This window comes from Lycium ferocissimum, chromosome 8 (assembly GCF_029784015.1).
Source record: "Lycium ferocissimum isolate CSIRO_LF1 chromosome 8, AGI_CSIRO_Lferr_CH_V1, whole genome shotgun sequence".
Lineage (NCBI taxonomy): Eukaryota > Viridiplantae > Streptophyta > Magnoliopsida > Solanales > Solanaceae > Lycium > Lycium ferocissimum.
In genome coordinates, this window is record NC_081349.1 from 34,361,113 (window position 1) to 34,388,418 (window position 27,306).

A 27,306-nucleotide genomic window follows, 5' to 3' on the forward strand; every position below is an offset into this window, starting at 1 on the left:
ACTGGATATATGCATATAAGCTCTGGAATCCGCAAGTCACGAGTTAGGCAATCACTGAAAGTTAAAGAACTAAAAAAACAAGGCCCTCCTTTGGAATGGTGGATGGGTTTGTATTTTTTCTTGTTTAATTATCAATCATATGCTGCTTGTCTATTCATACTATTTACACTGAAAAGTTAATTCAACTCCTCAAAGTTCAGATTGGAAGAACCGCCTGCTCCTTGTTGGGCTCACTTTCGCGTTGTTGTTTAAAGTGCACGCTTATTTTAAGCGCATAGCTTCACCTAAACTTAGCTTTCAGATTGAATCTGAAGCCTTCTGCAGGTTGCATCTGCGTATAATCTCTTTCCTTATTACTGCTACCTTGAATTCATCTGTAACACGTATAATGAGTGACGGATTTGGAAGCAAGCTAGTATAGTAGGACCTGATAGGCTCATGGTCCCATATCCACTAGCCTGGGAGATTGCTGTCACTTTTGATGTGTTTTTTTTCCCTGCTTAATAAGGCAGTCGCGATAAAGGGATTCTTCAAAGAGAACTTTGAGCAGCACGGAGTTTTTGTTATGTTCATTCATTATTGAATATGTAGTACTACATGCGTGCTATAAGAAAATTTGTGATACTGTCTAACCTTTGCGATGGAACTATGATAGTTGAAATCAGTTACCTCCTATTAATTTTGAGAATTCCATATTCTATGTTATGCGCAAACTTTTGACATCATTTAAATATCAAACTTTGAAGTATTAATGCATGTATTTGTCCTGATTTGCTGCCATGTGTGTCTGGTTTAAGTGCAACCTGGTTTTTCATTAAAATATTCTACTTACAGTGTCTTTTATTAGATATTGGATTTAACGTTTAACTGTGCTGAGTCGTAACCTAGTACGAATCTTTATCTTTTTGCAACACTACGAAATTAATGAGCTGATCCTATGTCCGTATTAGTCCTCAAAACCTTACTGCAGTAGGTTCGACGTCTCTACTTACTTGATGTCATTGGAGAATATTAACATGCTTAAGAACATTCAATAATTTGCAAATGAGGGATAAAATGAATTCCCTTGTACAGGTACTTATTTCCTTGTTTGTCTAATTTGCTGCAGCATCAGTGTACTTGTTTTGAAGTCGACTGGATGGTTTTGGAGATGTGTAATACGATCTAAAATTTTTTCAATGTTCTTATTTGATCGATAGCAGATCACGTCATGAGAGTCGGGCTTTTATTGACCCATTTTAGAGTGGAAATTGTGATAAGCAGTTGCACAAATTTTTGAGATTAATAGAAGCACATATCCAGTTTGAGCTTACAGAAGTAATACAAGCTCGAGATCTGTCATTCAGCTGAGTTATGCATACATTGTTAATTGTTAAGGAGAAGTAAATCATGATACATTTGAATTCCAAAATTAGTCTTTAGAGTTTGTTTATATTATGGGGTTTCGTCGTCAGGGACTTCGTGTTGTATTATACTATACAAGCTTTTGTCGTTTTGTATTCATGGTAAGCTTATAAGTTCAAAGACACAATGGATTTAAAGAATGGCGCTTTCTATATTGTGTTTTTTTATCTGGAGATTCGAAGATGATGGAATTAGAAACATTGCTGCTGTCACTGACAAGTGCTGGGTGATTCCCATTAGCGCCTTGCTGCATGTAGTTATCCAGTACATGTGTGTTGGTGGGAGGTGGCTAGTGCTGGTGGAATAATTGTTGTGTGTCCAAGTTGATCCAAATATCACGAGTATCCAAAAATTAATAGATCAGAGCTGTCCCCTGTGGTATTTTTCACTCTTTGAGGGTGTTTTATGTTGGAACATGCAGGTTGCCAGGTGCATCGCCTCTTCCCCCAACAGCCTATCCTGGGCAACTCCGTACGAGTCAGTGCAGACGACTAAGAGGGTGTTTGGATTGGCTTTTTAAAAAAAGTAGCTTATAAGCTAAAAGCCATAAGTTGGGAATACCCAACTTCTGGATTTTAACTTTTTTTTTTTTTTTTTAAAACCTTTTTGGCCTAAAAGTAAGTGCTTAAAAACACTTATAATTTTTTCCAAACACCACAAAATATAGAAAAGAGCTTAAAAGCCAAAAAAACATCTAAAATAAACCAATCCAAACACCACTAAATGAGCTACCTCCTTACCTCTTTCCCAATAAAATGCCAAGCTGAGTTAACTTCAAACTTGAGATCTAAGTTTATTGGTGTTCCAACTCATATTATGCTGCATCAGTTTTTTTTTTTTTTTAAATCTAAGATAAACTCATTCATGTTTTAGATTTCTTAGATGGATGCTACACTATGGGCAATACTCATATTCGTCTTGTAATAACCCAGAGATTCTTTTCTCATATATAATTAAAAAAACTTTGTCGTTCAGTCATATACATCTCTTTGTGGCGTTCACAGTGAAATCATTGTATCAGCTATGAATTACATATTTATCTTGTTTGAGATGAGAGAAGATTGCTCAATGATTGGGAGATTCAGAGGGTGACAGAGTTTTATAAGGCATTGGAACTCTTCAGTGGCCTACAAGAGGGGTCTGATAAATTATGTTGGTTGGAACATAGCCGTGACTCTTTTAGGGTGGGTAGTACCTACAAGTTACTTAATCAGACCAACGAGTAGGTTATGAACTGGCCACTGAAGCACATTTGGAAGATTAAAATCCCATATAAAGTTTCTTGTTTTGTTCGGCTTCTTGCCAGAGAGGCTGTTCTTGCTAAAGAGAATCTGGCTAAAAGGAACATCACTTTAAGCTCCAGTAGTTGCTTTCTCTGTGGTGAGGAAGAGGAGACAGTTAATCATCTATTTCTACATTGCAAAATTACAGAAGAACTATGGAGAATGTTCATCAACCTTAGAGGAATATCTTGGATAATGCTTGGAAGGATTATTGATGTTCTTCACAGTTGGGAGGAAGCAGGTTCTCAGGCAATAGACAGGGATAGATGGAGAACTGTCCCGGCAAGCATTTGGTCGACAATTTGGACAGAAAGAAATTCCAGATGTTTTGATGATGTGGAGAACTCTTTGTAGAAGATAAAGTTGAATTGTCTTATGCTTTTATGTTTTTGGTGTAAACAGACCCATTCAGAAGAATCTATTGATATAATGGATGTTATGAGTAGCATTTAGGATGGATGTTTAGTTTTGTATACCTGAAGCACTTTTGTAAAATATGGTTTCAGTACAACCTATGTATTGTTTTGTCTATTAATACACACAAGTTACCACTTTCAAAAAAAAAAAAAAAAAAAGAGATGAGAGAAACCTCTCTAATTACGACATGTTAGCTTTAGTATAAAAGGATTAAGTTGAGGCTCTCCCTTGTACCTTCCACTTTCTCCTAATTTTCCATATCCAAGGCTTTAATAGACAATGAATAAGCAGGATGAGAGAGGTTTCCTTAACCTTTACAAGGTAATCATATTGTTCTGTTTCTCTTTTTCTTTCTATGATACGCTTATTTTCTCGTCAAGCTTTGTACTGATAGCATATTTTTTATCCCTTGAAGTATCAATATGTAGTACACACTTAAATGCTCAACAACAGGGAACCAATTCCTTTGATTGAAAGCTCAAACTAAATATTACAATGGGAAGCTTAAGATCAACTAAGGTAGTAGAAAGGATAACAGGGAAATCGTAACGAAGGATACAAGGGAGATGAGAAGCATAGACTCCCAAGGGGGTGAGAAGAATAGAGAGGACGGGGATGAGGAGATACAAACACTTCAACAATATTTGCATAAACGTATTTTTGCTTTCACAAGTCACTATTTATCAACTCGGATCCCAAACATAGCAACTTAATCTGGTATTGGGATACTTTACCAATACTGGTTTAAGCCCATTCATAAAAATACCTCCGGCCCCAATAAGAACCTTGTCCTCAAGGTTCGAGTAGTAAAGCCTTACATCAACAACATCATTGTCAAAAGCCCATAGCTGAACATAGGCAAAGAACTTCCATAGGCAAAGAACTTCCGCACATGCTTTGAATCTTTGACAGACCTTGAGACACTACTTTGATGTCCAAAGAATCTCCTTAGCAATGTCCTACAAAGCAATTCTATAAGAAGAGTCTTCGAGCCTTCTACCGCTACAACATTGGCTCCAGTAGCCTCACATAGAGTTTTAGCTGCTTGCATAATTTTGTCATTCTCCTGATGGACACATTGTAGTATTCTCACATGAGAAGGCAAAGTATTTGACTCTACTTTGCAAGTATACAGTATCCATTTCAACATTCCTAAGTTATTTGCATTGCAGAGTCTCCAAAGCTGTGTTTCGTTTATTAATTTCATTCTACACTCTTCTTAATAGAACAAACTAGAAGGAACATTAGTCTACCAATCAAGCATATTTACTTTGAAGAAGAGCATTTTGATTGGAAAAAGTATTTTTGGCGGCATCAATTGGGAGTGACGTTTCAGTTATGTGCTGATTTTTTAGGTAGTTCTTTATTTAGTTGGTGATTCTCTTGAGCAACAGGCTTATAGTCAAGCTATCCATTTTGCTTGAATCCAAGATATCAAATGGCTTTAAGATGTTGGTGTTGTTTGAATCCAGGCCAGGAAACGATGTCCCACCTGTTTCTGCAGGCTCCAATTGCTGACAAGCTTTGGCTGTTTTTCTCTTCTTTTGCAGGTCTGGATATTGCTGGGCTGCAACTGCGGGCAAGTCATCATTACTTGGTGGCAGACACTTGTGGTAGTAAGGTTAAAACCTATCTTTCATGCCATGCCATCTATTATCCTGTGTGTGTGTGGAAGAGAAGGAATGCTATCACGTATGAAGGCACAAACTTATATATCAAGTTACAAACACAGTTCAGATGCTGATTAGCGCGAGGAAACCTTCATTACAAACTGTACCAACTACTTGGAGTGAAATGCTAAAGCTGCCGGAAAACTGCTATGGTATAAGTGCAACAATGATGATGCTAATAGTGGTAATCCTGGTCCAAGTTCCTTTGCTTTTTATGCATGCGAGAGTCTTGGTGATCTAGTGTATGCTGAGGCTAAGGATTATAGCTTGAGTCTGGCTATTCTTGAAGCCTTGAGATATCGTGACAATTTGCATCTATTCAATCTTATTATGCTTATTGACTCTTTAATTTTGGTGAAATGTGATCGAGAATAAATGGAAACCATCATGGAATGCAGCTGTGTGGGTGGAGGAGATACAAGCTCTTATAAGATATGCAATGCAACAAGCTGGCTGATCATTTGCCGATGGTGCTTTATCATGTAATAAATTTAGAGAGCTTGATGTAGAGGGAAGGAGGATACTCAACGGTGATAAATTGCAATATCCATACCTTCGTGTTAGAGCCTATCAAGTGATGCAATCAAGCTGGATGAGTATGGGCAGTAATGGGTGCAGATGCCATTCTGGTTGGGGTAAAGCCTTCCAAAAAGCTGGACTAGTAATTTTGTGTTTTTTTTTTTAGAAAAAGAAGAAGAAGAAGTATAACAAATTACTAAGAAATAAGGTAGATAAATAAATTAGAAAAAGAAAGAATCCATATTAAACAAGTAAAGGTAGGGAAAAAAAACACAAGGATGATGACTATCTTACCAGAAACTGTGAGAGCTTCAATAAGAAATAGAGTACTAATTTTATCAAGCTTTGAATATTTGTTTCATCCGATATTACTCGCGCGAATTTGTGTATAGCACTTTTTGTGAGATAGTATGGCTACGTCAAAGTTCTTGCTATTTTTAGTGTATTTTGATTATATGAAGCGGGATTTTATTGCCCGAATTTGAATTTGGTTGGTCCTCAATACGGATACTGGATACAGGATGAGAAACCAAAAAATGAAGTGGTGGTAAACAGTATACAAATTGGATAAGGGTGCACTAGAGGCCTTCAAAGGTGGATTTTAATGTTTACACATTGTTATACCCCATTTTAACCGGGTTCAAATTGGAGTACAACATATTGGTGATTCCTATTGATTGATTTTAAGGAGTCGCCACCTAATTAATTTTAAGGTGAATTAGGGCACCTAATTATTAACTTAAGGTAAAACCAATCTCCGTTAATAATTCATTTAACCAGGTGATTAAGGTAAGGGTTATATATTATCACAAGGAAGGGTTAGGCATCCCTTTAGGATCAGATTAACTTACTTATCCGGCCAAACTTGGTTAATTGGTTAAAGTTAAAGACGCAAATATAATATTTAAAATTTAAGAAAATGATTTGTAAATATTGATAAGATTTTGAAGGAAAATGTAATAATATTGTTTAAAAACGGGACTTAAAGAAAATAATAGTTCGCATAAAAATGTCTTTAAATACTATTTAAGATAAGATCTATGAAGATAGTTAAGACTTTAAGTGAGGATATATAATAAGGCTATATAAAATGAAATTCGCGAAAATATAATAATTTGTATATAAACAGAAGAAAAATGTGAGTTTAAGCAATATTTTGATAAATATTTAAAACAACTCAAATGATGAGATATTAATTGATTTTTGCAATTTTGGCGTATAAATAAAATACTAAAATAGCCAATGAGTTTTGTTTATCTCTTTTATTAGCTATACTTTGAAATATGCATAATTGACTCAAAACTTGAAAAAGTTATTCATAAGATATGCTTGAATTTATATTTGCATGTTAGTGATACTTTGAGATGTGTAACAATAAGGATAAATATGATTCTCTTTTCTCAACATATAAAGTTATACCATTTTTGGCAAATCAATTTATTCTAAAACAAATATTAGACAATTTTAGCATGGAAACAAGAGAGTAAAAATTTATGGAATTAATGTTAGTGTTTCTTAAATTATCTACCCATTACTAAAACTAAACTTGCTAATTCATTAGGATCCATCTAAGTTAAGGGAATAAAATAAGAATGAGGTTAGTCATGCAAAGCACATCAAAATATACAACAATAAAAAAAGGGTAGAGGGGAAGAGAATTGAATGGATCTGGCCCATTGTCTAGGCCCAACTGCTGCAAGCTATTCATGCTGTTGGCTTTGGCCCAATAAATTTTATATGTTGCTGCTGCGGGCTGTTTCCGTTCATTGGGCTTAGCCCAGATTTTTTTTGTTTTTCTATTTTGGCTGCGGGTAGGACCGACTCGAGAGAAGGATTTCGTTGGGCTTTGGCCCAACATCGAATGCGGTAGATGACGAGTCCCTCGGACTCGTGTGTGAGATGGTCATGCACGAAATAAAAGAAAAAGATTAGTATATAATCAAGGGTTAAAGTTAAACATACAAATATAAACTCAAATACCCACTTTAACAGGCAAAGTTTAATAAATTATTTCATAATGATCAAACAGGACTATGTCATATAGGACAGAACACGATATTTAAGGTAAGATGCCATGAGCGTGTGATTTCTAAATCAGTAACTTAAGACTTAAATCTATCCCCTTGAGACTAGCCCTTCATGACTTATCACTGGTCTATATAAACACGCTCCAGTTCATCCACACAAGATGGGATGTTCAACCTCATTCTAAATCTAATATTCAACTTAAAAGGAAAAGAGCAGCTACTGAAAATGATGCCTCGAATGGATATGGATCCTCTTATACTGGGCTGTCCAAGACTATCGAAATAGGTTGAATTCAAACTACAATAGCCCTTTTTAGTCACAAGATAACTGCTACTTTAGGAAACTAATGTTTCACGCTACTTGGAAACTCTTAGACACACATGGGGGTGGGAGAAATCAGTTAGAACATAATAAACCAGCAACTTATTAAAACAGAGGCAGGGGAATCAGAACTTGTTTGAAATTAAGTTTGGATAGTAGCAGACAGAACCAGCAGCGAACAGAACCAAACAAAACCAATGACATATAAGATCAATATGCACAACATACAGGCCTTGAAATTAGCAGAACTAAATTGAACCAGGAAAAGGAAAACAAAACATGATGGTAACAGATTGCCACTTATTTGGAAAAGGTCCATTTTTAGATGCAACTGGGACAGTAGGTATAGTTTTATTTATGTGGTCTGTCTAATTTCCAGTATAATAGACGTAAGGAATTTAAGGGTATCCACTGTAAACATATTCGTGAAAATATGATAATGTATAGCATGAGCAGATCAAAAACCAGCCAAAGAAGGGAAGCAGTTCAGACCATATATTTTGACAATAAAGCAAGCTGCCTGATCACACAATAAAGGGAAGGAGCTAAGCTGAATTAACCCAAGTGATATCGTTGCTTAGCTACTATCAAACACACATGGGTAGTTAGGCATATCGGACAAGATACACTGAAAGATTTAGAGAAGCAGATTGACAGGAAACTTTAAACCTTAACAAAATCCCCAACTTATGGGTGGTAGTATACTCACGCACTTAACAGGCTTGCAACACGAATTTAGACTATTCTATTACATAACACAGAGTAAGGTTTTGACCAATAAATACACGAAGGGAATATGAATTAATCTCATAATGCACACAGCAAAATTCTAGAACATATAGGACACTCACAAAACATTTGTCGAATTCTCCTACTTTAGACGATACGCAACCAGAAATATGACCTTGAATCTAAACAAACGAATATGATTCTTACAACATTCCAGCATACAAATCACATAAGCAAAATCTTCTCATGACATTTCGACAACATGATTCAAACATGACAAGAACAGAATTCCAAGTTAACCAAACTAAAGGCAGTAGTCATGTCTCCTCATCGTTTATTTCACATATTCCATTTTTGTGCCACACTTTCAAATGGAGGAAAGGACGAATAAAGAGATTGGGTTTACCTTTTGTGTGTGCAGTGAACAGGGTGTCGATGGTCTCGAATCTAGCTCGAACTCGAACGAACCCGACCCGATTAAAGTAACTAGAGTTTCAAAGCGGAGAATAAAAATGGAGTAACGTGTGGCTGTTCTTAGAACGAGGCTATATTTTCGATGATAATTTCAGTCTCCTAATTATATTTCACAGAAGTATTGATTTCAAAGAAAATCCAGACCAACAAACCTAGGATTTCATGACCCAAAAAAAAAACCCCCCACGGCTGAGTATTTTAGCCATGTATTTATAGGCTAAGGCTAGGGTTTTTGCTCGAATTTTAGGCGGGATTTGAAGTTCGATTTCGAGTTGAATTTTGAAAACGAATCCAAAACGATCCGTTGAATCTGAAAACCTCTGCTTTGTATCCACAGCTTTTCAGATAAAGAAAGAAAATCTCCGTCGTCTTGTGTTGACTTGATCGTTCAAGGTAAGAGAGAGAAGAACTTGTATGTAAATGGAGTGGCAAGGTCTGTAATCGGCTAAAGGGGAACTGAACTTGGCTAAAAATGGAGTAGGGTAGAGAGAGAACGAGAGAGGAGAGAGAGTAGAGAAGGCTGCGGCTGAAGAATGAAAGAGGGATTAGGTTTTTTTGTTAAAGGAAATGGGCTGGACCGGGTCGGGTCGGGTAACGTGGTGTGGGCTGGTCCGTTAAGGATCTGTTTGGGCTTATGTTTTGGGCATATTAGTTGGCTGAAAATTGTTGGCCTTTCTTTTCAAATTTAATTCTTTCTTGGGCTTTCAATTTAATATCTAGTACAATGAAAACAATTAATAATTAGTACGTAGAAAGTAAAGGTTTAATAAAGTATAATTAATTTAACGAGTACAAAAATCTGAAAATAAAATGATGACGAACCATTTTAAAAATTGTGATAAAGTAATACTATTAATATTGGTAGTAGAATAATGAAAATGAAAGTAATGATAGTAGTAGAAATGATAGTGAAAATAAAATATTTAGATTTAAATAATTTAAAAGCCCGAGGAAATAAATTGGAATAAATGAGGGACAAAATTGGGTGTCAACACACATCATGGCAAAGTTTTCTAGAGGTGCAAAGTGGTGCTGCCACTAAAAAAATAAATAAATAAATAAAAAAATCGTACAAACCTTAAACCTTCTTGACGATTATATAGAGGCATTCCTTGTATCTAAAAGTTCTCTTTCTATGCGTGATTACTTTGATATTCGCCATAAGGTGGATGCATGAAATGTTGTAAATGGATCCACATATAAACTTCCAATTATATCTCACAAGCCTAGCACTCTTTTTATTTTTGTTTAGTGTATGACAAGTCGGAACCGTGCTTTTGGGAACATATATACTCCTAAACTTTTATTCAACCATGATAATTCTTACCTCAAAGAATAAGCCAAGCTAATTCTTTGAAGTAGAAGAATGAATTAATACACAACACTTGAATGTTACAACATCTGATCATACACCACACATGAATGTGACAAGAGAAGTTGCAGTCAGGTAATCATATTGGGATATAGGTTGGATTTGCAAAAGAAATTTCTAAAACCTAAATTAATGCCTATTTAATCACTTCGTCTTGTAGTTGTTGACTATAATAATAAGGTAAATAAGATAAAAGTCTTAACCAAGACAAAATGGTTAAGACTTTAGCATCAGGCCGCAAAGACACTGAAACAAAATCAATTTCGGTTAATTCTACTCTCTTTGCAAATATACATTCTTTGCACAAATTCACATTACAATTTCCCTTGTTGTGCGCTTTCCTCTTACTATCTCCTTTGTATTCCAGTTTCAAAACTCAATATTAAAACTAATGTCACAAAACTTGTTAACAAAGCTTGCTAACGGATCACCAACAAACCATCCTACAATTCTCTTTGATCTCTTAAGCTCTTTCGCGCCTTTTTCTTTAATTGCTTCTTAAAAATTTTGGTCTTCATCATCATGAAAAGCAAAAATGCACCATAGAATGACAGATTCTGTGAAGAGACGGAACCCAATTACTTCATGTTTACACTAAATATATGAATTAACAAGAAGCAACATTAATCTAATCAACCAGTACGAAGTCTTGGAGAAGAATAATGAATTCTGGCTCTCCGATGTTGTAGTGGTAGAAACCACAAAAAAGTGGAGTATCCATCAGCAAATACATCATCTGCAATATTGAGGATTGTCAATTGATGTTAATTTACTCTAAACACAAATACATCCCAATTATATCAATTAATGCAAGGAAATTAAAATGCCTTACCAGGAAAAACATCGATTCTATCCTGTCAAGTAGTAGTAGAAAGCCACCAAATGCTTTTAGACACATGAAAAATGATATTAAAAAGAAAGACAACGTAAATTAACTGATCAAAGTCAAACAAAAAGCTAAATGAAGAATATGTTTATAGGAAATGACAACAATTCTTACAATTTGCATTTTTGTTTCCTCTGAATAGTACACCATAAGATTTAGGGGACCAGCCATCTTGGCAGCATATTCCTTCCCAAGTTGTGTCGCACTCGCATTTGTGTCAAGTGCCTTAAATCTACAACAACAATTGGACATGGAAAAATCATTTAAAAGCAAAAATGGAACTCAAACCTCATACAACTAAAGTAAGAACATCGAAAGAGAGTGTACGTTAGCCAAGCAGAGACGATGAAGAACGAAGCAAAGAAAAACCTTCCGAGGACTGAAAATAACCTCATCATCATTATTGCTTTTAACTCTTCGAGTTCTTTCCCAAGATCAACCAGAAAACCTTGCATTCAACCACGAACAAAATGTGAATCAGACAAGCAAAATTTAGTTTAGAAAACAACAGAAAAACTTAATAAATAAATCTTGATCTCTAAGTAAATAGCAAGTGATGTTCAGTTAAGACCAATGCAATTTCAAAAGTTACAAATAGTCAAGCTAGCATCACAACTTAAATGAATCAATCAAAGCAAATAGCAAAGATTTAAAGTTCATGAGAGAACTCAATGCACTGTAATCTTATTAATCTATTTTTACAATTTTGTCTTTCCATATTCACATCCTATGATAATGCTTCTCAAATTTTGACAGATAAATTAAACAATCAAATAAGGAATATATTCAGTAAATGGAATACCACAAGTATTCCAAAAGGACATCAAATGTATCAGTATTTCAAAGAATTTTCAACAAGACCAAATCCTACCAATTAAGAGTTTTAAATTGATTGGTCATGGACTTCTACTACCTTTTGTATAAGGCCATTTAACCAAATCACCTGTTAGATTTCTCTTTGAGAATTTGTAAAAGTAACAAAGGTATCAGTTATTAGCGATTTTACATTGGTGAAATTCTTATAATATTCTTTACAAGAACTTCTAAAAGTAGTTTCTTCTTAGTATTAATAATGAGAAATCGATTATATATCTGTTCACTACAAGGGCGACCTAGCAGCTACGTTAGTCAAAAAAACTCACCACCCTTTCAGTAACCGCCATTTTTATCTGAATCTTTTCATCCCTAGCATTCTTTCAAACGAAAATAAGATAGAATGACCAAAGAAAATTAGGATCTATGTGTAATCCTAACCATAAATGTCAAATTGCACCGTCTATTCTATAGTAAGTCAGTAGATTTAAGAAATTTCAACAATATATCACAACACTAATGATTAAGTGAAACCATCATACAAAAACAAGAGGAAAATCAGAAGGAACAATACATGGAGCTTACATTACAGTGCATGTTTTTTTTTTTTTTTTTTTTTTTTTTTTTTGATGACAAGGAAGCAGCAGTCGCTTTCGGGTGTGCATAGGGTAAACCCCGCTCCTGTGCAATAGCACGGCAAACCACACAGGAGAGATAAACCGCATTAGGCAAAGCTCGTGTGACGAGCTCGACCCAGAAGGCAAAGCTCTCGCCGTACGCAGGAGGTTTCGAACCTGAGAACTCCATTGTGGAAGCCCCATGCTCAACCAACTGAGCCACCCTTGGGGGTACAGTGCATGCTTTGGATACATCAATACACCTTTTTTTTTTTCTTTTCAAGAAATCACAGAGCAAAAACTTAACTAGAAGGGAAGAAAAGAAAACTTTCACACTGTTGTTCTACTTCTTTTCTCTCACAAAATTGGTTTTAACCAAAACTGAGAAATTAACAAAAGGGTATAAACGGAGCCAAGTTCATTTCCTTCCTAATTCTACACTAAAAAACACACTTTTACTCAGCTACTGAAACAGGTAAATCTAAGCATGACACAAGTAAGAAAATTGAAAAGGAAAAGTACCTTAACACAGATTCTGCAGTCGCTCCAGGGTCTAATGAACTTCTTGACCCTCTTCTTCACAACCTTGTTCTTCAGAGATACAAAAGAAAATGCATTAAAGCTTAACCGGTTTGTCTCTAAGAATTTAAATAAAAAATAAGAACATAAAAGCTTGATATAAAACCAAAATACTAAGAAGTTAAACTTCCCGAACGGCCTTCTTCAATATAAACTCATCATCATCATCAATAATGAAGGAACATATTTGTATGGAACAAGATTGTTTTTACCTTCTACACAGACATGTATTACTCAGATTAGAGATCTTATCATTCTTTTTTTCAGATAAAGTAAATAGATTAGAGATCATGTCATAGTACTTCCTCTCCACACACGTCAAAAAACTACTTGAACCTCTATTTAAGTACCAAATCTTAAACTTCAAGGTTCTATCTAGCAATTCTCAAAACAAGGTGATGATCATATATTCTTAAGTCTCGTGTTTCTAGAGTAAACAAGAATATAAAGCATTATGCTAAGTCATATAGTCTTAAGGTAACTTAACTCTCTAAAAGGATGATCATTTGGTTTAACACCAAAATAATATGCCAACGCGATCTGGCAAAAAAGAAATGGTCATGGAGTATACGACGAATTGTTCAACAAACACCAAACTAAATTCGTGCGACCATGGCTACTTCAAAGCTAAGAGAGAGGCTGCAATAACATTTTCAAATGATATTACAATTAATTCAAGGAGACCAATTCAATCCTTCCATAGCTCGTATATAAAAATATATAACGGAAGTGAATAACCATGAAACAACACTTCACACACACAACCAGTGGCGGAGCCAGAATTTTCAGTAAGGGGGTTCAACATCCACCATGTATACATAAAAAATAATTTTAACCTTCAATATACACTGTAATTTTCTGCCGAGGGGGTTCGGCCCCCTTGGATATACTTGGCTCCGCCCCTGCACACAACTCTTGATGTAATCACTCATCCGTACACACAATGTTGTGTTGCTCTATCCCTACTAATACATTTTCGAATGCGTTTGGCCATGAGAATTTTTCACCTTTTTTCAGAAAATTATTTCACTTTATTTGAAAATCAGAGTTTTTCCATGAAACTTCCAAATACAACTTGAAAAACACATATTTGAAAAACACATAAAACCTTACTTTCATTTTCAATACATTCAAACAACCAAATATTATTTGCAAAAACTATAACCAAACACACCTCCAATTTCAAAATTCCAAATAAAATGAAAAATATTTGGTTTTCATGGCCAAACACGCCTATTAAGGGCTCGTTTGGTACGAGCGATAAGGATAAATAGTCCCGGGATTATTTTTGAGATGAGATTATCCCATGTTTGGTTGGGATAAAATCGCGGTATAACTAACCCAGACCGGGATTGTAGTGTGGGATAAAATCGCGGTATAACTAACCCAGACCGGGACTGTAGTGTGGGATAAAATCACGGTATAACTAATCCAGCCCAGGACTGTAGTGTTATTTTATCCCTGTGAGAGGATGGAATAACTAATTCCGAGATAACTAATCTTGGATAACTAATCCCAGGATGGGTTATCCGGGATAACTTGTTTCCAACAACGACCCTAATTGTTCTCACTTCTCTAAACCTTACTCTGGAACCAAAAAGACTTGTTAACATCATTACGATTATTGGTAGATACAAGGTACAATCATTATCTATTTATTAAGAAAAATGTCTACATTTACAGTGACGGGGCATCGCAAAACAATCCAGATAAATTAAAAAGGAGATAAAACAGAGAGTACGTGGCTAATTTGCAGTCAATTTGGGGAATTAGGCTTTGATATTGCGATTTAGAAGAATATTAGTACCCGTTATAGTAATATTGGTGATAATATTAGTACTATTGTAGTTAGTATTATTTTATATAAAAGACCGTTCATTAAAAAATTAGTGCACATATACCCTGCCGTTATACAAATGGTGTAAATATACCCTTGTCCTGACATAAATAGTGCAAATATACCCTTTTCGCTGACAAAGTTATTAACAAAAATCTTTTAGCTTATTTTCAATTAAGAAAATATCACGTGGCTTTAAAAAAAATAAGTTTACCAACTTTTTTAGTAGACTTAGTTTTTTAAAGCCATGAGACAATTTTCTTCTTCTACTGGATTGTCTAGCTCGTTTGAAAAAGAACAATCCACTAAGCTTTCAGATTGAATCTGAAGCCTTCTGCAGGTTTGCATCTGCATATGATCTCCTTTGCTCCATCCGAGTCCCCAACACTATTAAGGTATCTTTCTCATGAAGTTCATTTTCATAATTGCCATGTATGAACAAAAAGGCCAGCTGTAAAAATAGAAGGATCCTTGTGCTGGACATCATTAGACAAGGTTATTCATTCCTAACTTTACTAGTCTTTTGTATTAGTGCAAACCATGAATTCATCTGCAGCATGTATAATTAATGACGGATTTGGAAGCTAGTATAGTATGACATGATAGACTAATGGTCAGAGGCGGATCCAGGAACTTGAGGTTCCGGGTGCCACACTATTTTGGGCTTCGACTTAATCTATTTTGAGCTTCAGTTCGGGTTATTCAGTCTTTCGGTTTGTATACACAAATTGATTGCTAGTCATGGTACCATATCCACTTGGGAGACTGCTATCAGATTTGAAGTATTTTTTGCCCTATTTAATAAGGCAGTAGCGATAAAGGGATTCTTCAAAGAGAACTTTGAGCAGCAGGGAGTTTTGTTTATATTCATTCGTTGTTGAATATGTAGTCCCTCTTTCCCTCTTCTCCTTGTACTGACTACGACATGCATGCTATAAGAGAAAACTTGTGATACTTCCTAATCTTTGCGACAGAACTACGATATTTTAAATCAGTTACCTCAATGAATATCGAGGATTCCATGTTCTATGTTATGTGCAAACTTATGACATCATTTGAATTTCAAATTTTAAAGTATTAGTGCATGTATTTTTCCTGGTTTGCTGCCTTAGTTTCTGGCTTAGAAGGAGCCTGATCTTTTCCTCAAAATATTTAGTTTACAGAGTCGTTTATTAGATATTCGATTTATTGTTTAACTGTGCTGAATTGTAACCTAGTATGGTTGTTTTAACCTTTTTGCAACACTATCGAAATTAATGAGCTGATCCTATCCGTGTATATAGCAACATCCATTCTCAAAACCTTACTGCAGTAGGCTCGAGCTCTCTACCCTTCACTCTCTCCCTCATTCAGGTACTTATTTACTTGTTTGTTCTAATTTGCTGTAGCATCAGTGTACTTGTTTTGAAGTCGGCTGGATGGTTTGAGATTTATAATGCAGTCTAAATTCTTTTTAAATTTTCTTATTTGATGGAACATAGGAAACTTCATGAACTTCGGGTTTTCACATTTTAGAGTGGAAATTATGTAAGCTTATGGCACAAACTTTTGTGATTGATAGAGCTCAAATCCAGTTTGAGCCTACAGAAGTAATTTGAGCTTGAGCTCTGTTACTCAGCTGAGTGATACATATATTGTTAATTGTTAAAGAGAAGTAAATCAGGATGCATTTGATTTCCAAAATTTAGTTTCTAGAGTTGATCTTATGGGGTTTGTCATCAGGGGCCTTCCTGTTATATTATACAAGCTTTTGTAGTTTAGTATTCATTGTAAGCTTACAAGTTCAAAGCTGAGACGAATCTAGGATTTCTAGAACATGGGTGCACAAAAAGAAAAAGAATGGAAAAAATATATTAGATGGGAATTAATCCCTAGTCCTCGGTAAATAACTCAACCTCCAAATAAGTACGCCATTTAGACTTCTTGTAGCTGGGTGTCAGCAGATACTATTATACCAATTTAGAAAATATATACATAAAATATCTAGTTTTACGGAATGACCATGGGTTCACGTCTTTGAAATTTTACATGTAAATTCGTCCCTGGTTCAAAGAGACTATGGATTTAAAGAGTGTCGCTTTCTATGTTGTGTCTTTTTTTTTTTTTTTTTTTTGGAGGTTAGAAGAGGATAATTAGAAAAATTGCTGCTTGAATTCATCCCATTTGCACCTTGATGCATGGAGTTATGAGTTATCCAATACATAATATGTGTGCAAGTTGATCCAAATACCATGAGTATCCAAAAAAATTAAAAGGTCGGAGCTATCACTTGTGGTATTTTTCACTCTTCAAACTGATGTCCCAACTCATATTATGCTGCATCAAATTTAATCTAGATAGACTCATTCACGTTTTAGATCCCTTAGATGGATACATGCACTGTGGACAATACTCCTAGGCATCTTGTAATAACTAATAACCCCGAGATTCTTTTCTCATAAATAATTAAAATAACTTTGTCGTTCAGTGATCTCTTTGTGTCGTTCACAGTGAAAGCATTTGTGTCAGGTATGAATTACATATTTATTAAGCGGAAAAGGGCCAAAATTACCCCTGAACTTTGAAAAATAGTTCATTCATACCCTTTGTTATACTTTAGGGTCAATTATACCCTTACCGTTAAACTATGGGATCAATTATACCGTTATGTCTAACAGCTGCCACGTGGCATCATCCCAACCCTTCAAAATTATTTTCCCCTCAAATAATTTTTTACCCACTAAAATAACCCAACCCGACCCGAATATTTTTTTTCCAGCCAAACTGATACGGACCCAACCCAATACCCCTTGGCTGGAAAGAAAAAAAAAATTCGGGTCGGATTGGGTTATTTTAGTGGGTAAAAAATTATTTGAGGGAAAAATAATTTTGAAGGAATTTTATGATGCCAATGTGGCACCTGTTAGACATAAGGGTATAATTGACCCCATAGTATAACAGGTATAATTAACAAAAGATAAGCGAAGAATTATGAACTATTTCCCAAAGTTCAGGGGTAATTTTGGCCCTTTTCCGTTTATTAAATCAGTTTCGAGTGTATTGAAAAGAATGACAATAGTTTTGGATGTTCTATTTTGCTTGATAAGAGTTTTACCGTGAATAATAAAGAGAAAGAAAGGAGCTACAAAAAAACATAGCCGTGTAGGTTTTTGTTAATTATTTCAACTATAAGTACCTAATTACAACCTTTAGTCCATATTTTTGTCTTTCGAAGTTTGGTATACTCGTTAACAAGGACATTTGATTTAATAATCGTAAAACGGGTAGTTTGGTTGGTGGGATAAGGATAATAATCTCAGGTAAAATGCCTGATTATTTTATTCCGTATTTACATTAGTAGTAAAAATATATTTAATTTTTCTAAAACGTCAAATGTTTTGAAATAGTTCAATTTGTTAAATATTACTAATTAACTAATATGCGAGATCGAAGAGAGCACTAAACTTTGTTGTCTCAGAGAATTTTAAGTCATAATAAGATCAAATGATCAATCGAATCCATCTATCCAAGGAATGAGGTCTTTATTGGATGTCACAAATCTGTTAATGTTATTCAAACTAGAAATCATATTCCTATTGTGATTTTGAGTATACATTATATTCAGACATTAATTCAATAAATTATCAAATATCAAATTATAAACAATTCAGGTTTCCTATTGCTACTTTGAATTAGTCTTCATTTTTATTTATTTTTTGCGATTCGGTTCACTACATTTTCAGAGTTCTCACCTAACACCTCCAATTAAGGAATACTTATAATCTCACCAGTCACCACAACCCGTTGAAACAAAAAGTTATTGTTATTGATGCATCCAAGAATGTAGTCTAATGACTAATGAGTGAATCTGAACTGTGAGAACTTAGGTTCAAATCTCAGCAGAGGCAAAATAAGAAAGAGTAGTTTGTGTTCTTGATTTTCAAGATCTAGCTCTTGAGGCAAGACAAGAGACGATAACAGAGAAGAAATCGCACGATTTTCCCTTCAAATGAGCTGATCTTTAATTTAACGGAAAAGGCTCAAATATCTTGTCCAACTATCGAAAATGAGCTACATTTATCTTGCTCGTCGATAGTTTGGCTTTCGTTTAATCTTGAATTAAACTATAGGAAATGACTCATTTATCTTCGAACTATAGAAAATGACTCATTTATGCCACTCATCAATAGTTTGACTTATTTATGCCATCGCCCGTTACCAAAATAACTCATTCATGCCATTTTTCATTAACGCTGGTTTTATAATACTAGATATGACACGTGGCTCCAATTAGAGGTCTACGTCGTTTAATTAAACCAACTCAAATTTAAATACCAAATTAATAAAAAACCCGATCCATACACCTTACCCACTCACAACCATAATCTAGTTGGAGGCCACGTGTCATATATAGTATTGTAAAACCAGTTTTAATGAAATATGGCATCGATGAGTCATTTTGCTAATAGGCGATGGCGTAAATGAAAGTCAAACTATTGATGAAAGTAACATAAATGAGCCATTTTACATAGTTAATGGCATAAATGAGCCATTTCTTTTATAGTTTGATGGCATAAATGAGCCAAACTATTGATGAGTGGCATAAATGAGCCATTTCTGATAGTTAGATGACATATTTGAGCCTTTTCCGTTAATTTAATGCCATTCAAAATTGATCTTATGCCTAGCGGAACATAAGTTCTTTAAGGGCCTAGAGCATAACTCGTGGAAACATTATGATTCGAAAATATAAACTTATGTCCGCAAAAAAGTTAGGGCCGAAAATTAAAGACCTAACCCAAAATAATGACCCGATAATAGACAAGGTTTTCGGGTCATGGGCCTAGTGAAGTGGTCCATTAAAGCCCATTAAACAGTTGTATGGTCAAATAAGACTATACACAACTTAGATTGATATTTATGAACATTGATTGATGATTTGAAGGAAGTTAGTTCATCGAACACAAATAGTTTGTTCAGCTACTTTCTACCCAACTACTTACTATACCCCCATTAATTACTACTCTTACTTGTTCCCCAACACCTTCAAAGAGATCTATTACACTCTTCAAACCTCACATTCATTATCATTTCTTACAAGTATTTGCTTTTTTTTAGATCCCAAATTGTTGGGGCGAAAAAATGAAGGTTTTGGTGGTGACACGTAGTGGCAAAGAACTCATTAAGGGTGGCCTTGAACTCAATGATTCGGTGTGTTTCCTCCTCTGGGTTTGTTTTTGTTTAGCTAAATTCGTTAAAGAGAATGATACGTACATAATAGATGTGTGATTTTATATTTTATTTGTTTGTTTATGTAATTCTGGTTCTTGTTGTTGTCGTCATTGTTTCTGTATGTTTCTCCATCTCTGCTTATCTGGGTTTGTTTTTGTTTAGCTAAATTCAGCTTTCTTGATACTGAATTAAGCAGAATAGTGGTCGATTCGTTTAAAAATGCTGCATTTACTTACATGTGTGATTTTTGCATTTTATTGGGTTATTTATGTAATTCTGCTTGTTATTGTCACTGATTTTGTATGTTTCTCCATCTTTCCTTATCCGGGTTTGTTTTTGTCTAAGTTCCCCGGACTCCTGCTGCACCCGTGTCGGATCCTCCAAAAATACACTATTTTTGGAGAATCCGAAACGCACCCGTCAATATTTTTGAAGAGTCCGAGTAACATAGGTTTTTGTTTAGCAAAGTTCAGCTTTCTTGATGCTCATTTATGCTACATGGACACGTATCTTAAGCCAGAATAGTGGATGATTCGTGTAAAAAATGGTGCATATAGGTGTGTGATTTTATAATATACTGGTTTGCTTATGTAATTCTGCTTGTTGTTGTTGTTGTTGTTGTTATCGTCATTTCAGGCTACAGTTGCTGATCTGCAGGAGGCAATTCATAAAAGAAGTGAGTGGTTACTATATTTCTTCTATTGCTATGTAATATAGGGCTGTTATTCTGAGTCGATCATTTCAAAGATTAAACTTTGTTTAAAGGATGTCCACTTGGCTGCATCATTGTGTATGTAAATGGTAGCTTAGTTTGTACTCTTGCTGTCCCAATTTATCTGACATTCTTTCCTTTTTTGTCAATCCCAAGATGAACACACCTTTCTATATTTAGTAGTAACAATTTAATTCTAAATTTCCCATTTTACACTTAATGAGATGATTTATAGCCACACAAACATTTAAGACTTGTTTTAGATTACACGTATCAAAAGTCTTTCTTTTTTAAACTACGTGCCCAGTCAAACACTGTCACATAAATTGGGACGGAGGACAGAGGGAGTATTCTCTCTCTCTCTCTCTCTCTTTTTTTTTTTTTTTTTTTTTTTCTCTCTCTTAACAACCATGTACCTGGACTATTATACTGGGTAGCTGCTATCTCCTATGACCCATCAGCAGCACAGACATGGGTTAGCTCTCCCCCATCAAAGCATAGGCATATGGGAAAAAATCACCTAGTGTTGTTTGCCTTTTGATGTGCTAAATCGTAACGTAGTTTTGCTAGTTCATACTTCATGATCTTGCACAGAAAACAGAAGATCCATCCGTTGGAAAGTTCGATGTTCATGTACTAGTTAAACACTTAGAATGTGCAAGAGGAAATATCCATCATATCTGCCTTCAGCACTTGACTAATGAAAAGACAGAGTAGTTTGAAGGGGAAAGGTGTAATAGCTTTTACCATGCATTTAACGAGATTGATTTGTGCATTACCAGGAACTTTTAGGGGTCTCCTTATTGGTCATATCAGGGATTGATAAATTTATGGTTTCAATTTTTAAGTTGTGATTCTACTGTCTGAATGATTTTTATGATTTAATTGCTTCATCAGAAATACGGAAATTTTCTCTTTGTGTGTGTGTGTGTTTGTTTCATGTACTTATATAGAGTGGTTTTGGAGATTTAAAGCAAGCTGATAAGGTGTCCGTGTTTTTATGCTAATTTTTGTTTTCGTTGTACATTGTTTATTCATTATAATAACAATTTAAAAATATAGTCATCAATTTAGCTGGGACTTAGAAAAGGATTTTTCATTTGTTCAAGTATCATCATCAAAATTTTGGAACTAATTGATACTGATTTCATTTCAGTTTTGAAAAGTTCGACCTAAAAGTGTTAAGTTGTGCGACTTAAAATGGCATGAAAGGGGTAAGTGTCATGGTTTCCTTAAAGTTTCATGTAGTCAGGTTTTAGAACTAACATGTGCAATGAAAGAGTATAGGGAAGAAGCACTGTTTGACTTCAGTTTAAACAATTGATACTTGTTCAACTAGATGGTATTGATTAGTGATGGCTGATCTGGTAACAAATGTAATGCATCTGAATAAATTTGTCATAAACTCAATTAAAAGAAGATATTGTTAGTGGAATTAGGGAAAACAAGTTCCACAAGTGGCGTTCCATATTAAACTCAATTAGTCCAGATTGGAGGATCATAAGTTGTGTAAAAAGTGAGGATGCTTTTCTAAGCTTATTCACTTCAAAGTAGTTGGTACATGTTACTTGATTTGTGTTAATCTAGCATCTGCAAAGGTTTGTATCAAACTGGACCTTCTTCATCTACCAAATTTTCCCGTGATGTTATGGTGCATTTCTTGCTTTAAAGTGATCATATACAGTTTTGCTTTTTTAGTGAATGCTGGGGGGATAAGTTATATTTCCAATTGTGCCGCTTAAAATCGAGCATTTTCTTTATTGAATCATTTTATCATTTCTATGCATGTGCTTGACATTGTTATGGGATCGTTATGAGGAATAATATTTAAAACATTAATGATTACTCCCTACGGTCCATTTTAGTTATCGTGCTTACTAAAAATAATTGTCATTTTAGAATATCAAGATATAATTAAGTATGTTTTTTTCCCATTTTACCCTTCGGGTGTGTTTGGTATGGAGGAAAACATTTTCTAGAAATGTTTTCCAAATTTTTCATGTTTGGTTGGTCAAAATACTTTCTTTGGGAAAACAAGTTCCTTAAAAAATGAGGAAAATGACTTCCCTAATGGAAGTAGGGAAAACAAGTTACATTCCAAGTTCGTTGTCTCCACCCACCCACGCAATGCCCCTCACCCCCGCCCTTTGACCATCCCACCCTCCGCCGACCCTGAACCCCCACTCCCCATCCCATCCCACCCCCATAATGTTTTGCTAGATTACATATAAATGCTCTTGGGATAATAATTTCTTGCTTACTTACCAAACACTAGAAAATAAGTAAGGAATCCACTTGTTTTTTTCCAAGAATATATTTCTAGGGAAACATTTTCCATGGAAACATTTTCCTTCGTACCAAACACACCCTAGTATTAATTGTTCTTAATTCTTATAAGTAATAAAGATTGTTTACTTATCAGAGAAAACCCAGATATGAAGAGTACATACACATTGTTATGATTGTTCAGATTAGCTCAACCTTGTTTTAATAAATATTTACTACTTATTAAAGATATAAATAAGAGGTTTAGTAGTAAAACAAAAAACCTTCTTATTAATAGTTTCTTAAGGGATGTGTAACACAAAAACACGACAACTAAAGTGGGCCAGAAGGGGTACTATCTAGCAATTCATCGGTTTGAAATTGAACGCAAAGGGGCAAGGATCAATCCATAAGATAAATCCTGGACTGGTGTACTCTGCCATTTGTTTTGTGTTAATGCCAGTTTCTTATTTCTAGAAGTTGCATATGATTTTAACTTCATTAAATATTGTTTACTTCTTATCTCAACAGCCAAAAAATACTATCCTTCTAGACAACGGCTCACTCTACCCGTCCAACCTGGGTCAAAAGAGAGGCCAACTGTTCTTCACTACAAGAAAAGTCTCAGTGAGTATACTAATGGAAGCACAAGCGAGTTAACTGTAGTTTTCAAGGATCTGGGCCCACAAGTCAAGTATAGTACGCTTTTCTTCTTTGAGTATCTGGGTCCTCTATTACTCTATCCTATCTTTTACTTCTTCCCAGTCTACAAGTATTTTGGCTACAAAGAAGAACGTGTTATCCACCCTGTTCAGACTTATGCCTTGTATTACTGGTGTTTCCACTACTTCAAACGGATCATGGAGACCTTTTTTGTGCACCGCTTTAGCCATGCAACTTCTCCAATTTCCAATGTTTTTCGGAACTGTGCTTATTATTGGTCTTTTGGAGCTTTCATTGCTTACTTTGTGAATCATCCTCTTTATACTCCTGTAAGCGATCTCCAGATGAAGATTGGATTTGGATTTGGGATAGTTTGTCAAGTTGCAAACTTCTATTGCCATTTATTGTTGAGAAATCTCCGTAGTCCCACTGGTAATGGGGGTTACCAAATACCACGTGGCTTCTTGTTTAATATTGTTACCTGTGCAAATTACACAACAGAGATCTACCAGTGGTTGGGCTTCAACATTGCTACTCAGACTGTTGCAGGATATGTCTTCATGATTGTTGCTGCTAGCATTATGACTAACTGGGCCCTCGCAAAGCATCGTCGCTTGAAGAAGGTAAACTATGGTTCACTTGACCACATTTCTTTGCATGCATTATATAGGGCTTTCGGTGATTTAATTTACAAAATAGCCAGCAAATGTATAGGTTTTGTATATATATACACACATACATACTTAATATACATAATCAGTGTATACGTTTTGTATATTTTAGCTAGCGCCCGTAATTAATTTCGGCCGGTGGGCCAAAAATGAAAAAAAGTGCTTTATATTGCATCTACATTGAGGCTTGTTGACCACTCAAGTCTTCTTATATCAGTAGGCTTCAATTTGAAAGCATGTGATGCTCTCTCGAATAGCATATTATCCATTCTATCAGCTTCCATTTGCTGATGCACAACAATTTATAGGGTGGTAGGAGTTAAGCCTAAAGGAAAGAAAGTTGAACCTTATCTCCTTCCCAATGAATTTATCTTATCTAGAGAGGACTCAAATACACTGTTTTTCTATTCAGAAAACTGTTACATTTGCTTATTATGATTGTTGACAGTTCAGACTTAACACGGTTTGCTCTCAAGAGAATCTAAACATTAATAAAATTCTCTCTGAGCTTCCTGCCAAATTTGGTCTCCATTTTATTTAGATAGATAGCCAATGTGTTTGTTGTTGTTTGTTAGACATAGTGAAGTAAGCAAATATTCTTTTGTGCTTGAATTTCTATTTTATTGCGTCATTTTCTTAGCTTTGATACCTTTTCTTTGCAGCTCTTTGATGGAAAGGAAGGAAGACCAAAGTATCCTCGACGATGGGTGATATTGCCTCCTTTTCTGTAGACCATTTCCTCGACGATGGGAGGAAGCCTGAGAATTATTTATTTAGTTGATCATTTTCTGTGAACCTGCAGTTTTTGAAGGTTTATGTTTCTCATAAGAGGATGTAATACTTTTATCAGATTTTTCTCTTGTATTACTGTTGTTCCATGTCTTGGCTTCTTTTTAGACCAGATGATCTTTTGAGTTCCATGATATTTGTAGTTCTCCACTTCTTTGTGGTTGCTTCAATAACCATCTTTGTTGCCCTTTGTAGTTGCATTAATATATTGTGTATGGCAGTGATCTTACAATATATGATAGCTTGCAAGAAACTTACATCATACAGGCAGAGGCCGATGAAACCTATCCACGGTAGGTTCAACTGAACTAGTATTGTTGACACAGAACGTAGCTATATGCGTGAAGAGTGCACCAAATATTCATTAAATATATTAAGTTCCTTGCCTCTAATTTCAAAAGTACAATGCGTTTAGTCTAAGAAATTTATTGGTTGAATCCATCAAGTTTAAATTAATCTGGCTCTCTGAAGGGGAGTCTTGGAGCAACGGTAAAGTTGTCCCCGTGTGACTTATAGGTCGTGGGTTCAAGCTAGGGAAGCAGTCACTAGGGTAGATTGTTTACATCACACCTCTTTGGATGCGTTTTTCTCGGACATAACTTGCTGAGATCTTTGTCTTGACCGCGCTATCTTTTATTTTTTTGGCTCTCTGTTCTCTGCATAAAGGATCTTGTTTTGTTTTGGGAAGGCATCGTTTTTGTACTGGTATTGACATTCACTTTGATGCCCTACTGTAAAGATCCATCAAATAGTGGATCTAGTTGTCTCAACATGGAAATATTTCTGAAAGTATTTTATTAGAAAAACAAAGGATGAAACTGAGATCGAAAGGCAGTCAACCTAACTAGTTTGGCAGTAAAGCATAGTTGTTGTTGTTGTACACAACATAGTGTGTGTGTGTATTGCAATTATCCTTTCTCAGCAAATGACAAGATGAAAATTGCTCTGACAATCCGATACTCAAAGAAAACTATCCAAGTCTTGGTAGAAATAGTTACTCGGTACCTATGTTGGGTGGAAGGTAGCAGATATGTTGTGGAATTAGTCAAGGTGCACGCAAGCTAATCCAGATATATCTGGTAGTCAAAGAAATTGAGCATATAAAGGTTCAATCCCTTAGATTTCTCAGAAAGCCAACATAAAAGTAACTTGTTTGAACTTGATTGCCACCCAATGCATCCAGAAGTTATCTTTGGGTTGAACGTTTCCACTCCAAAGTGATAGAGATGACAACTGTAGGATGAGAAAAAGTAGAATCTCTAAGTTGGATTGACAGGTGAAATTGCTGTATTAACTGCTTTAATCATCAGAAGAGAAAAAAAGGCGAGTGTCTTTAAGACAATCACACATGGTTTTGCATCTTTGGAAGTCTTTTACAAAAAGCTGGAATGGCTATGGAGTATGAACCCCACACTCACTTTTTTCTTTTAATTTTTATAATGATGGTATTGTGATCAATTTGTGCGTACCTCATCTATTTTATCGAGCACGCTCTTACCAATGTACTCTATCTGCAAGGCTTGCGACAGATGATAAAAAAATCACTTAACTTTTTATTTTATTTTTGTCTTTGCTGAAATTTTGATCTTGATTGGAGCATTGATTTTCACCTAGTAGTTAATATAGTGGGTTGAGAACCATGAGGTCTCTAGTTCAAATTTCCAATATCAGGTGATTTCCTCTTATGGTCCAAGGTTTGATCGTTAAAGTTATCCAGTACCTATGCAGTAGAAAACTGCAGATATTAATAGTACTAGTCAAGATGTGCGCAAGCTGACCGAGTACTACTAGTCCAGAATCTTGGCGCTGACCCCCACTCTCTCTTTGTCAAGTAACTTTCCAACTATGTGTCTATGACTTGTGTACTGCTACTCTAAAAAAGGAATGAGATTTTGTAGACACACCTCATGGTCATGGGGGTTAAGAAGATTTTCAAGATCCATTATTCCTTTATTTGTATTAATTGAGATTTGGTATCATTAACCAGAAGCACTTTTCAGCTTTGCGAAAAAGCATTCACCTGTCATTTCATGCCATTAAACAGTG

The 27,306-nt window shown here is 35.2% G+C and overlaps 1 protein-coding gene and 1 long non-coding RNA gene across 2 annotated transcripts; both read left to right on the forward strand.

The window, feature by feature from the left end:
* The first annotated feature begins 597 nt into the window (after nucleotides 1-597).
* Nucleotides 598-5,344, forward strand: LOC132068199 (uncharacterized). The gene is made up of 2 exons (XR_009417333.1): nucleotides 598-3,425; nucleotides 4,655-5,344. It is a non-coding gene; the product is annotated as an uncharacterized LOC132068199 (long non-coding RNA).
* A 14,512-nt stretch (nucleotides 5,345-19,856) lies between these two features.
* Nucleotides 19,857-25,447, forward strand: LOC132068200 (very-long-chain enoyl-CoA reductase). The gene is made up of 4 exons (XM_059461709.1): nucleotides 19,857-20,139; nucleotides 20,797-20,836; nucleotides 23,669-24,423; nucleotides 25,134-25,447. Exons 1-4 carry the CDS (start codon nucleotides 20,071-20,073, stop codon nucleotides 25,200-25,202), a joined length of 933 nt encoding a protein of 310 aa, XP_059317692.1. The 5' UTR covers nucleotides 19,857-20,070; the 3' UTR covers nucleotides 25,203-25,447.
* The last annotated feature ends 1,859 nt before the right edge of the window (nucleotides 25,448-27,306 follow it).

Coding starts and splice junctions, on each gene's coding strand:
- LOC132068200 (XM_059461709.1), top strand. CDS start 20,071: ATGAAGGTTTTGGTGGTGACACGTAGTGGCAAAGAACTCATTAAGGGT. Junction 20,837..23,668: donor GGAGGCAATTCATAAAAGAA/GTGAGTGGTTAC, acceptor TTATCTCAACAG/CCAAAAAATACTATCCTTCT. Junction 24,424..25,133: donor AGCATCGTCGCTTGAAGAAG/GTAAACTATGGT, acceptor TTTTCTTTGCAG/CTCTTTGATGGAAAGGAAGG.